The following is a 12,801-nucleotide window of genomic DNA, read 5'->3' as shown; positions in this document are numbered from 1 at the left end:
ACAAACTGTGGGAAACTCAGAGATGGGAATACCAGACCACCTTGACCTAACCTGCCTCCTGAGAAATCTCTATGCAGGTCAAGAAGAAACAGTTAGAAGTGGACATGGAACAACACACTGGTTCCAAATCAGGAGAGGAATATGTCAAGGTTGTATGTTGTCCCCCTCCTTATTTAACTTATATGCAGAGTATATCATGTAACATGCCCGTGTGGATGAAGCACAAGCTGGAATCAAGAGTGCTGAGAGAAATATCAATAACCCCAGATACGCAAATAATACCACCCTTATGGCAGAAAGCAAAGAGGAACTAAAGAGCCTCTTGATGAAAGTGAAAGAGGAGAGTGAAAAAGCTGGCTTAAAGCTCAGCATTCAGAAAACTCAGATCATGGCATCCAGTCCCATCACTTCATGGCAAATAGATGGGGAAACAGTGGAAACAGTGACGGACTTTTTCTTGGGCTCCAAAATCACTGCCATCTGGTTGACTGCAGCCATGAAATTAAAAGACACTTGCTCCTTGGAAGAAAAGCTGTGACCAACCTAGACAGCATATTATAAAATAAAGACATTACTTTGCCAACAAAGGTTTGTCTAGTCAAAGCTATGGTTCTTGCGGTAGTCATGTATGGATGTGAGAGTTGGACTATACAGAAAGCTAAGCGCCAGAGAATGCTGAGTGCCGAAGAATTGATGCTTTTGAACTGTGGTGTTGGAGAAGACTCTCAAGAGTCCCTTGGACTGCAAGGAGATCAAACCTGTCAATCCTAAAAGAAATCAGTCCTAAATATTCATTGGAAGGACTGACGCTGAAGCTGAGGCTGTAATACTTTGGCCACCTGATGTGAAGAGCTGACTCACTGGAAAAGACCCTGATGCTGGGAGAGATTAAAGGCAGGAGAAGAGACAACAGCAGGTGAGATGGTTGGATGGCATCACTGACTCAACGAACATGAGTTTGAGCAAATGAGTTTGAGCAAGCTTCAGGAGTATGGTGATGGACAGGGAACCCTGGCATGCCACAGTCCATGAGGTTGCAAAGAGTTGGACACAGCTGAGCAACTGACCTGAACTGAAGGTGGCCTTGGTTTCTCATTAACTTACCTAAATAGCAAGAATACTGCTGACTAGATCTTTTCCACCTCTTTGCATACTATTGAATTGTTTACCGATTGGTTCTTGAGATGGGAACCAGGTTATGTTTCAAGTCCCCAAGAGTCAAAATGTGAATTCTGCCTAGTGAATAACCTTTTTACTGTCCTGGTTTAACTTGGTCCCTTACTGAGGGGAGGGATACACAGATTCTAGTCCATGCCTAGCATGAGCTCCCAAGTCTTCTGAAGAGCCTGGGAAAACATTACTGAGGTAATCATGGTTTTATTTGTCTTCTAGACTGGTGGGTCCAAGAGTGAGGCCCAGGAGCTTCTTACCAAGAATTCTTCAGGCTGTAGGTATATCCATATCACCAGAGGGCACTGCCCACTACCACATTCCTTTATTATGAGATGAGATTATGATTATGAGATTATGAGCCACTCCAGAAGCAGGGCCCGTGTGCTAGTCCTCCTTATGCCCCCAGCATCTGGACTATCTGGTCCGAAATAAGTTTGGTGAACAAATGAAGAAGTGGGGAACATTAGTACCATCACCATAAATCTATCCTTCACAGAAATATTACTGAACTAGATTCTCAGAGCCCCAGGATAACCCTTGCAACCTGCTCTACATTCTCTTCATTTCAGCCCACAGACCTTGTCCTGTAGTTCTCTGAGGAGAAACGAAACTGGCTGTCCATGTAGATTTCCAGATGAAGTGGTGAGGGGTGTATTGATGTCAGCATGGGCATCAACCCAGATCACACCAAGGTCTGGGCAGTGTCGGGCGTGGCCACTGATGGTACCGATTGCCAGGCTGCAAAGAACAAATAAAATAATCTTAAAAGCCCCCTGCTTGGCAAACATCATAATAACAAATATCCTCAGCCAGCACAGCTCACACTTTGTCCTCAGGGTGAAGTCAGGCTCTAGATTGAGTCTGGATTTGGATGAGAACAGGGTCCCTCGGACTGTCATTCCCAAAGACAAATCCTGAATGAAAGACAGGGAGAAATGGAAGGCTCTAAAGATTCAAAGCTGACAACTGGTTATTCTTGTGGTGTACCAGGTTCATTGCTGCCCCTAAATTCCTTTAATTGGATCCATTAGTCTTGGCCCAGAAAAGGATCCAAAATTTTTGTTCAACAAATGAAATCCTGTTAAAGAGGTGATCAGTATGTAACAACTCACTAGTACTACTTAATATCTCTTGAGAGACCAAGAAAAATTACTTTTAGAGAATCAGTTATGTTAACTTTTTAAGGATAAAAATTTGTATTACCGCTTTTTAGAAAGATTATGTGATACTTCCTAAAACAATAAGTCAACGTTTTTAAAGACATTAACAGGGCAACCCAATTAAAGACCTCATTAGATCACTGAATAAAACAGAAGTTTATTTGCATGTTCTATACATTAGCATGACATTCAAGTACCATTAGGTGTTCCTAATGGTTGCTTTGCTTGTCCTTGGTCTCTGCTTACATTAGCCAACTATCCTGTCTGAACTGAAGGAGTACAGCTGATGAAATTGTGTTTGGAAAGCTGCTCAAGCTTCCCAGGAACCAAAGAACTTGTCCTCAGGACGATGGGAAATGCAGCTTAAGCATCTTAGGAACTAGCCAGTCATCCTTTTGGTCAGAATACCCTGAGGTAGCATTTTAAGCCCTGTGTTCCATGTAGGACCTTTTCAAGAAAGAGCATGGTATGGTGCTAAAAGCACTGGATCAATTCAGAATACTGGGGGTCTTTCTAGGAAGAACTGTGTGAAATAGGACAAGTCATCTAACTTCTCTAGACTGCTATTTCCCTTTCTATAAGATAAGGATAATAATGTTAGTCGGGTTGATGATCAAAGCAGTAGTGTATGTTACACTGTTAAAGGGAGCTTAGTGACTGAAAAATGCCTGAGCTCAGAGCAAGAGACCCACCCTTGAGTTATTTAATCAATTTCAGTAGAGAATGTGGGACGGACTTCCTTACTCTACCTAAAATTTTATTCTTAATGAGGAATCTACCTGTCTTTCCAGTTCTGTTAATTGATCTGAAAAGCTGAGTAACTCAGGGAAATTGCTAGATTTGATCTCAAAAGATTATTGCCCACAGTGGTCACAATGGACTTGAATCCAAGCTCTACTACTTCCTGGTTCTAGATGTTATTCAGCCTCTGTCCCTCATTGTCCCCAGCAGTGAATTAGATAAAATAGTATCTGCCTTATGGCACGGTTTTGAGGATTAACTGAGACTATGTATTAAATGCTTGATATTCCTAGTACTTCAATGCTATTTTTCTTTCTACAAAAAAAATCTTCATTACTTAGCTCAAATACTCCCCCGTGAAATCTGACTAGTCCAGCCCAGACTGATCTCTTCCTTCTGAGATGTGGAATTCAGTATTTTTTTCTCATTCCATGTGTATTTATTTCATTTAATTCTAATAGATCACAAGCTTCCAATACTCCTTGGCACTGCTTGACAACTCATCAGAACAGTGCTCAGTAAAGTGCATGCTGATTCACTGAGAGGAAGGATCAACTGGGTAAGCCACCTAGGGTCTATACTGTGGAGGTAGAGACAGTATTCACATGCTAAGTGGGGCATTTCTAAAACCTATTAGCAGAAATGCTTAAAATAAATTCAGCCTATCAATGAATCCCTCCAATTCTCCTAAATAACCAAAATGAAAAGTCATTAGAAGTTTTAAGAAAGTTTTCCAAGAAGCAAGCATGAAACATACCGTCTAAAAACTTTGCTTAGTCTAACTCTGAACTTGTCCTCATACTATGTGACACGTCTTACAAAGGAAACTGTACGTGCCTCGAGTGGTTCCTGATCTTAGACATGAAAATGCTATGTACATGATGCCCTAGAAATTCTAGAGTATTTTACTCTAAATGAGCCATGCGGTCCAGCCCCTCCACCACCCTGGCTCCCTCTTACCTGTGGTCTCCTCCCACCGTGACACAGCTGTAGCCACCTGACACAGCTCGGCTAACCACCTCCGCTAGTTCCTGGTTGGCCAGGCCCACTGAGCGAGGATTCACTATCAAGTTGTTATAGAGATCATCTTTGGGAACTGGAGTAAAATTCAAATCTCCGAAGTCTTTAAGGTGGCAGCCTAGAAATGAATGAGAGATGACAAGAGTAATCATGTTATTCCTCCTTTTACTGGCCTGGGGCCACAAATAACAGTTTTAATAGAGTACACATTGGGTAACTAAAACCTCACACGATAGTGGCAGGGTTCTCTCCATCCTCCCAGCAATCCTGTGGGGTAGATCCTTTTAGGAATATCATTTTGCAGATAAAGCTGAGTTTTAGAAAGTAAAACCCAGAAATGTTCACTCACTTAACCTACCCATTACAAAACTGGTCTCAATTAGAGCTCAGATAGCCTCAAGTTACAGAGTGAAAGTAAAATACCAAGAGGAACTGAAAGGATTTACAGAAAATCAAGTAGCATTAATTTAGGACAAAAAAACAAATATAGGAATTTTCATAATATCAACTTTTTAAAAAATAAAGGCCAATCTGAGTACCTAAATATCTCTTAGGTTTAGGAGGCTTTTACAATTATTACTTATAAGATCCCAAACACTGTTGCAACTGCTCAACAGAAATTCTTAAGACTTACAATCCTATTAGGCAACTATAGTATGCCATTCTATAGGTGAGGGAACTGATGCAAGGCCCCAAGGTCACACAGTTTCCAGGTGTCAGAATCAGGATCCCAATTCAGGCTGTCTGCCCCAAAGTGTGTACTCTAGACTATGCAGTTGAGACCTCAAAGACTCCCTCTTGATTCCAACACTTTAAGAACTAAACAGCCCTCTCTGAGGAGCCAACAAGACAGCAGAAGGGGAGCAGGCAGCAGTGGACCTTCCACACATTCACCCACAGGGATGAGCAACCACCAGCTGCTGGACGTGCTAATGCAGTGACACAGCTGCACGGCACCCCATGGCCGTGGTAGAAGCTCCTGGGCAGGACCAGTCTTGGGGCTTGACCCAAAGAGAAGCCATAGGTACTGAAGTCATCCCGCTCAGATGGTGGGTGTCTACAACTGCAAGACATTCACCCGGGTGGAAATCAAGTCCAAGATTACTGGACACTACCTGGGCAAGTTCTCCATCACCTACAAGCCCAGGAAGCATGGAGCCATCCACTCCTCCTGCTTCATCCGCCTTGAGTACCTGTTTGGCCAGTAAAGGCACAGACTTATCTTTAAAACAAACAAAATGAGCTACTGGTACATTCGGACAGTAAGCTGTAATATTTTCCCACCCAGGCAGGGTTCACAGTATTCCCACAGTGACATTAGTCACTCTGCCTTAACCTTTACTAACTACATGTTAATCTTTAGTGTAAGTACCAGTCTTTCAATCTTAACCACTTATATCAATAAATCAGTTACATTTAGGTGAGGACTAAATAACACTTATCAGGAGATCTGAATAAACAGAATGTTAGAACAGATTGTATTCTTAAGGGCCTCCTTCTCCATCTGGGATACAAGTATGATGGGAGGGGCAAGGGGTGGGTCACGGGATAGATAGACATCTTAGTGTCTGCAGAGATTTGTGTTAAAGATCTGGATTAAGACCAGCACAGACCAGTCTTGAATGTTGTACAGTTTTGAGCTTTACCTCTTGAACCCAAACTCAATCCAAAGCCAAACTTCTGAGAGAATGTAGAAACTTGAGAAGCCATGGTCTGGAACATAAGGCCAACAATGGCCTGGAACATAAGCCCAGCCAAGGGGTCACCACTAGTAAGGATACTGGAAGCAAAACAGACTGCCTTATCCTATTCTCCATTAAAGGTAAGATGCATATGCAGCTAGACTTCTGTGTGTATCTCCTTTGTGTACCATTGCTTTTTAAAAAATAACATATGAGAGATCCAAAACCAGAGAAGATCTCAATGACTAAATAAAAAGGAAAGGTTCTAGAGGTAGAATATGAAAACAGACCAAAGATATTGGGAACCAAGAGAAAAAAATAATCAAAACAACTATAAAAAATTTTCTTAAAAGTCTTTTAAACAGAAAAAAGACATGAGTACGGTCACTATTAAGAAGAGGTAGCAAGAATACACAGAAGAACTATACAAAAAAGATCTTAATGACCCAGATAACCACGATGGTGTGATCACTCACCTAGAGCCAGACATCCAGGAATGCAAAGTCAAGTGGGCCTTAGGAAGCATCACTACAAACAAAGCTAGTGGAGGTGATGGAATTCCAGTTGAGCTATTTCAAATCCTAAATGATGATGCTGTGAAAGTGCTGCACTCAATATGCCAGCAAATTTGGAAAACTCGGCAGTGACCACAGGGCTGGAAAAGGTCAGTTTTCATTCCAATCTCAAAGGGAATGCCAAAGAATGTTCAAACTACCCCACAATTGCACTCATTTCATATGCTAGCAAAGTAATGCTCAAAATTCTCCAAGCCAGGCTTCAACAGTATGTGAACTGAGAACTTCCAGATGTTCAAGGTGGATTTAGAAAAGGCAGGGGAACCAGAGATCATATTGCCAACATCCATTGGATCATCGAAAAAGCAAGAGAATTCCAGAAAAAAATCTATGTCTTTATTGACTAAGCCAAAGTCTTTGTGTGGATCCAAGCTGAGGGAAATTCTTCAAGAGATGGGAATACCAGACCACCTTGACCTGCCTCCTGAGAAATATGTATGTAGGTCAACAAGCAACAGTTAGAACTTGATATGGAACAACGGACTGGTTCCAAATTAGGAAAGGAGTATGTCAAGGCTGTATATTGTCACCCTGCTTATTTAATTTATATGCAGAGTACATCCTGCGAAATCCCAGGCTGGATGAAGCACAAGCTGGAATCAAGATTTCTGGGAAAAATATCAATAACCCCAGATACACAGATGACACCACCCTTATGGCAGAAAGCAAAGAGGAACTAAAGAGCCTCTTGATGAAAGTGAAAGAGGAGAGTGAAAAAGCTGGCTTAAAGCTCAACATTCAAAAGACAAAGAACATGACATCTGGTCCCATCACTTCATGACAAATAGATGGGGAAACAATGGAAACAGTGACAGGCTTTATTTTCTTGGGCTCCAAAATCACTGCAGATGGTTGACTGCAGCCATGAAATTAAAAGACACTTGCTCCTTGGAAGAAAATCTATGACCAACCTGCTGTTGCTGCTGCTACTGCTAAGTCGCTTCAGTCATGTCTGACTCTGTGCGACCCCATAGATGGCAGCCCACCAGGCTCCCCTGTCCCTGGGATTCTCCAGGCAAGAACACTGGAGTGGGTTGCCATTTCCTTCTCCAACACATGAAAGTGAAAAGTGAAAGTCAAGTCGCTCAGTCGTGTCAACCTAGACAGCATATTAAAAAGCAGAGACATGACTTTGCCAACAAAGGTCCATGTAGTCGAGGCTATGGTTTTTCCAGTAGTCATGTATGGATGTGAAGAGTTGGACTATAAGGAAAGCTGAGCACCAAAGAATTGATGCTTTTGAACTGGTGTTGGAGAAGACTCTTGAGGGTCCCTTGGACTGTAAGATCAAACCTGTCAATCCTAAAGGAAATCAGTCCTGAATATTCATTGGAAGGACTGATGCTGAAGCTGAAGCTCTAATACTTTGGCCACCTGATGTGAAGAACTGACTCAGTGGAAAAGACCTTGATGCAGGGAAAGACTGAAGGCAGGAGGAGAAGGGGACAACAGCAGATGAGATGTTTGGATGGCATCACTGACTCAACGGACATGAGTTTGAGCAAACTCTGGGAGTTGGTGATGGACAGGGAAGTCTGGCGTGCAGCAGTCCATGGGGTCACAAAGAGTTGGACACAACTGAGTGAACTGAAGGTCACTATGTACTTTACTGAATCTCAAAATATGGAAGGACACTGGATTTAAGAGAAATGAAGCATTAACTTTCAAGTTAATATTAGGTCTTGCCACTGTTGCAAGACAATCTTGTGCTGGACAGATTCAATGGCAGTGCCTATACTTGGATGTTTCAACTTCCCTCCAGTGCTCCAGTGCTAAGTAGCTTCATTCACGTCTGACTCTTTGCAACCCTATGGATGGTAGTCCGCCAGGCTCCACTGTTCATGGAATTCTCCAGGCAAGAATATTGGAGTGGGTTGCCATGCCCTTCTCTAAGGGATCTTCTTAACGAAGGGATTGAACCCATGTCTCTTAAGTCTCCTGCATTTGCAGGCTGTTTCTTTATCACTAGCACAACCTGGGAAGCCCCTTTAACTTCCCTATCTGTGTTTATCTCAGCATCCCCTTAAACCACATCAAGCATTTAGGCTCTTCCTAGGTGTTTTATGTTAGGTGTATAATTAGAAAGGGTTTATAATCTAAGTAAATAATACTAATATTAATTTTTGAAGACTAACTCATTTAATCCTCCCATAACCAATAAGAAATAAATGAGAACTAAAGTGATCAGCCTGGTGGTTAAGTGACAGAACTTGAGGAACGCTCAAGTCCTATCATGGAATATAGGATGTAGGCTTCGATAAGTGTGACAGAAACAGTACTAACTAGGCTCACTATTGTTTGCTTATCAGAATAAAGCTTCAGAAAGCCTAAAAAGGAACCTTAAGAGAATCTGGCAGTCTTAAAAGCAACACCCTCCATGGCAGAGAGACTGAATTTCATAAAAGGATTTTGGTCATTAAATGTGTAACTGTGGAGTGAATCACCAGATTAATTCACAGCCTGGATGGTGGGTTCCGATTCCTTGCTTGCCAAACAGCCTTCTGCTTACTCAGTTTCCCAGCAGCCCTCATACCAGCAAGAGGATTTCCTCTTCTGACAGTGGATGTCAGAAGGACCATTGCTCACTGTAATTACGTACAGATGGGCATTTGGGTTTATACATCATAGTTAGCATCAGTCTCTGGGTGTTAAAGTCCGATAAACTCTGCTGCACACTTTAAGACTTCTGTTCCTGGATCCACAAAGCTGAGGACCAGACCCCTTGAAGGGATTAATACCTTGAGGGCCCTGCCTGAGTGGACCACCCTGTATGACTCCCAGCTCTGCTCCTGGATTTCCACAATAAAGTCCAAGTAAGGACTAGGAACAGTGAATGCTAAAGAAGCAAAAGGAAATTCAGGGAGGATCAGGTAGACAACAAAGGGCTTCTAAATGAGTGAATTTTGTACCAGAAAATTTTGTTACTCTATTGTTGTTTTCCTTCCTAATTGACAATAGAAATTTTTGTAAAATTGTCAAGGAAGTGTCGAATGGTGAGAGTCCCTTATCCCAATTTCCAAGTTTGACTAGTCTGTCCTTGTAGACCTTTATGCCTAAACAAAATCCATGGTATTCTTTGTTTTTTCAGTTCATTTCAGTCGCTCAGTCATGTCCGACTCTTTGTGACCCCATGGACTGCAGCACGCCAGGCCTCCCTGTCCATCACCAACTCCTGGAGTCCACCCAAACCCATGTCCATTGAGTCGGTGATGCCATCCAACCATCTCATCCTCTGTCGTCCCCTCTCCTCCTGCCCTCAATCTTTCCCAGCATCAGGGTCTTTTCAAATGAGTCAGCTCTTCCCATCAGGTGGCCAAACACTTCACAAATTTGCATATCATCCTTACATACAGACTGTGCTAATCTTTTTCTGAATTGTTCCAGTGTTTTAGTATATGTGCTGCTGAAGCAAGCACCATAATATTCTTTTTTTATATGTATTTTTTAACACCAAAAACATTTAGTATTGGGGTATAGTCGATTAACAATGTTGAGATAGTTTCAGGTGTACAATGAAGGGACTCAGCTGTACATATACATGTTAGATTGGCTTCTTGTTCATTTAAGTATCCAGGGTTCGATATTCTAGGTCAGCAAGCAGCTTTCCTCTATATGATTCAGAAACCAGACTCCTGGCTCGTAGGTCTGCCACACTTAGGAGCTTGTCATCTTGTACGACTAAGGTTAAGTCTCTCCAGGTTCAAGGCAGGTGGAGAGGGAGAAGGCACTAAGAAGGCACACCTTTGCTTTTAAAGGCCCCAGCCTAGAAGTGGCACATCATTCCTGCATATATGGCATTGGCCAGCAAACTAGGTTTTCACATCCAGAAGAGGATGAGACTGGATAATTCCACTGCCATAATCTTTAAGTGATTAAGAACTCAAAATATGAAAGCTTATGTTGCTGATCTTAACTGTTCTAGTTCATTACAGAGCTGAATCAGTGAGGGGACCATGCCATCCTGATGCAGACTGATGCGGCTTTCTCCTATAATGCCTGCTGCACCAGTAGCATTGTAACACCCAAAGGACTAGTGGAACAGAGCCTAAGACTGGTGTCTAAAGAAAATGAGGACCTGAAAGAAGAAATGTATGTATGCCTTGTTTGGAAACAGTTGAACAATTTAATAAGAATGAGATGTCTGCATTTTGGAGCTAAGCAATATGAGGTTATAGGGAACATAAATTATGACCCATAGGCTGTTTTTGAGGTGTAGAGAGGTTGATGGGAGGTTAATTTTTTTGTTAAGAGCAGGATGAACTGAGTAAAGTTAAAGCAGTTACTCTGAGTGCTAATGGAAAATTTTCTGGTTCAAAAAACAAGAAATGATCTCACCAATTTTAATGAATCTTGGAATTATAGTGAAAACTGCACAGAGTATAACATGGAATAGCTACCATGCTGGAGGGAGCTCTCTCTTCTCAAATCTTTTGTCCTTCAGGTCAACTCATCTGCAAGTCTAAATTGGAAGAGACACAATATTCCATTGCTGCTCTTTCCTCTTTTAGAAGGTACTGTAAGATGAAATAAACCCGAAACTTCCAAGGAAGCTCTCATATCAAATAGATCTGGAACCAACTAGAAAGGGCTCTCATTTTTCATTTGCTGTGGGGAAAAAAGTCAAGCCCTATATATACTGGCACCGCCTCATTGCTTCTCTCCCCAGTGCTGGAAATAAAAATACACTGCCTACTACTCTGATCTTTTAGGCCTGGATGTTACCTTTGGCCTTGATAAACCTCTCAGGTTCCATCAGAGTGCAACGAGAACACAAGTGCATCCACAGAATGATGCAACTGGAAGAAATGAAAAGAGCCCTATCTGACCTTAGCAATGTCTGCGAACAGCACTTCTATTTCAGGGCCCTCATCACCAGTGAATCCCTGAAAGAAGCCAGTGACAGGAAACAAGGGAAAGGAGCAAAACTTGTCTCTCTCTGGCTACCATGCAGTGCTGGCTAGATGCTTTACAGAGAGCTGCTAATCCTCAGTACTTCCTCTCTTGGTATCATCATCCACATGCTGCAGAAGAAATTCAGCAAAGGTAAATGGCACCTAAAGTTCAGAGCATGCCTGAATCCTTCTTTGGTTAGAGATCAGATAAGAATATTATGAGTGAGCAGGCATTTCTACAGCAGAAGGGCACCCCGTTCTCTCTGCTGCTCTACTTGTACTTACAGGTAGCTTTAGCTGCTCCCAAGGCCTCTAGCAAATCAAGAGAGATGGGTCAAGTGGGCTGACACATGGGTGAGTATAGCAAGCCACAGGGAGCCTACTGGCAGAATATTCGACTTGGAGTAAAGCTAAGAGTCTATTGTGCTGTTGTTTAGTCGCTAAATCATGTCCAACTCTTAGCCAGGCTCCTCTGTCCAGGATTTCCCAGGCAAGAATACTGGAATGGACTGCCATTTCGTCTCCAGGGGATCTTCCCGACCCAGGGATTGAACCCATGTCTCCTGCTTGTCAGGCAGATGAGCCACCTGGGAAGCCCGAGAGTCCATTAGTGTACAGTCTTTTGAACTGTCCTTGAACAGGATAAGTGCTTATGATTTGTCAGGAATAATGAGTCAGTGAAACGTGCAGAAAAACGAAGACTCTGAGTTCTCATTTGGTGCCAAGAGAACACTGGTGGCTCTTAAAGTTACAGATTCATATATTGTACATGGCAGATTTCATCCCACAGAAAGGGATTTCCTGGTATTTTAAAAGCACTGCACCTGCTAATTCTTAGAACCTCAAAGTTGTACCTGGAAGACCAACTTATTGAAAACAGTTACAATGCTACTCTAAGACCACAGCTGAGGAAGGCCAGGGAGAGTGGCACAGGGGGCTCGAGGATGGAAGGTTAATCCCAGCATCCAGGCTGGTCACTCCAGACATGTCCATCTAACACATACCGGACTTAACCTCAAGATCAGCTGATACAGACGTGGTGTTACTAGATGCCTGTGCGTGACTGTGATCCTGGTGTAAAAAAAACCCCAACACAAAACAAGCTCGAAAGTTTGGCTCAAGACATGTAACAAGAGATGACTTGCAACACCATTTATATTTATATTATATTATATTCATATTTATATTGTTTCCTGCTAATTGGTTTTCCAGCTACATCTGAACTTCTTGCTGAAGGAGAACAGGGCATCGCCTGCTGAGAATAGGCTTAGTAATGTATGCCCCTCTGTACCCAACTCATGTCAACCCTCCAGGCACTTCTAGACCATGGTGAGCCAGCCAGCTCAGCTTTCTCAGGCAGATCTTCAGATCTTCAGTGGACAGATGGCAGCCTGATTCCAACACAGGCAGGGGCAGAGAGAAGAGGAGGGTTCCTCTGGCTTCACAAGTCACTGCAACATAACCACTTTCCCTCATTCCAAACAAGACTGTTAAGCTTCTCTGAGAAAAAGATCTGTTGTTAACATGCTGACAAGACCTCAAGCTACTTCACTATCTA

The 12,801-nt window shown here is 42.5% G+C and overlaps 1 protein-coding gene across 1 annotated transcript in view; it reads right to left on the bottom strand.

Annotated features, from left to right (window-relative positions):
• The window catches only part of ARG2 (arginase 2), a 35,122-nt gene that overhangs the window by 6,818 nt on the left and 15,503 nt on the right, over window positions 1-12,801 (bottom strand). The window contains exons 4-5 of the mRNA NM_001017942.2: window positions 4,035-4,212; window positions 1,752-1,911 (exon numbers count right to left, since the gene is read on the bottom strand). Coding sequence (NP_001017942.2) covers window positions 1,752-1,911; window positions 4,035-4,212 — 338 coding nt within the window. The remainder of the gene's footprint in view (window positions 1-1,751; window positions 1,912-4,034; window positions 4,213-12,801) is intronic.

The sequence above is a fragment of the Bos taurus genome, chromosome 10 (genome assembly GCF_002263795.3).
Source record: "Bos taurus isolate L1 Dominette 01449 registration number 42190680 breed Hereford chromosome 10, ARS-UCD2.0, whole genome shotgun sequence".
NCBI lineage: Eukaryota > Metazoa > Chordata > Mammalia > Artiodactyla > Bovidae > Bos > Bos taurus.
Note: the sequence above shows the minus strand (reverse complement) of the source record. Positions and strands in the feature narration are given on the sequence as shown.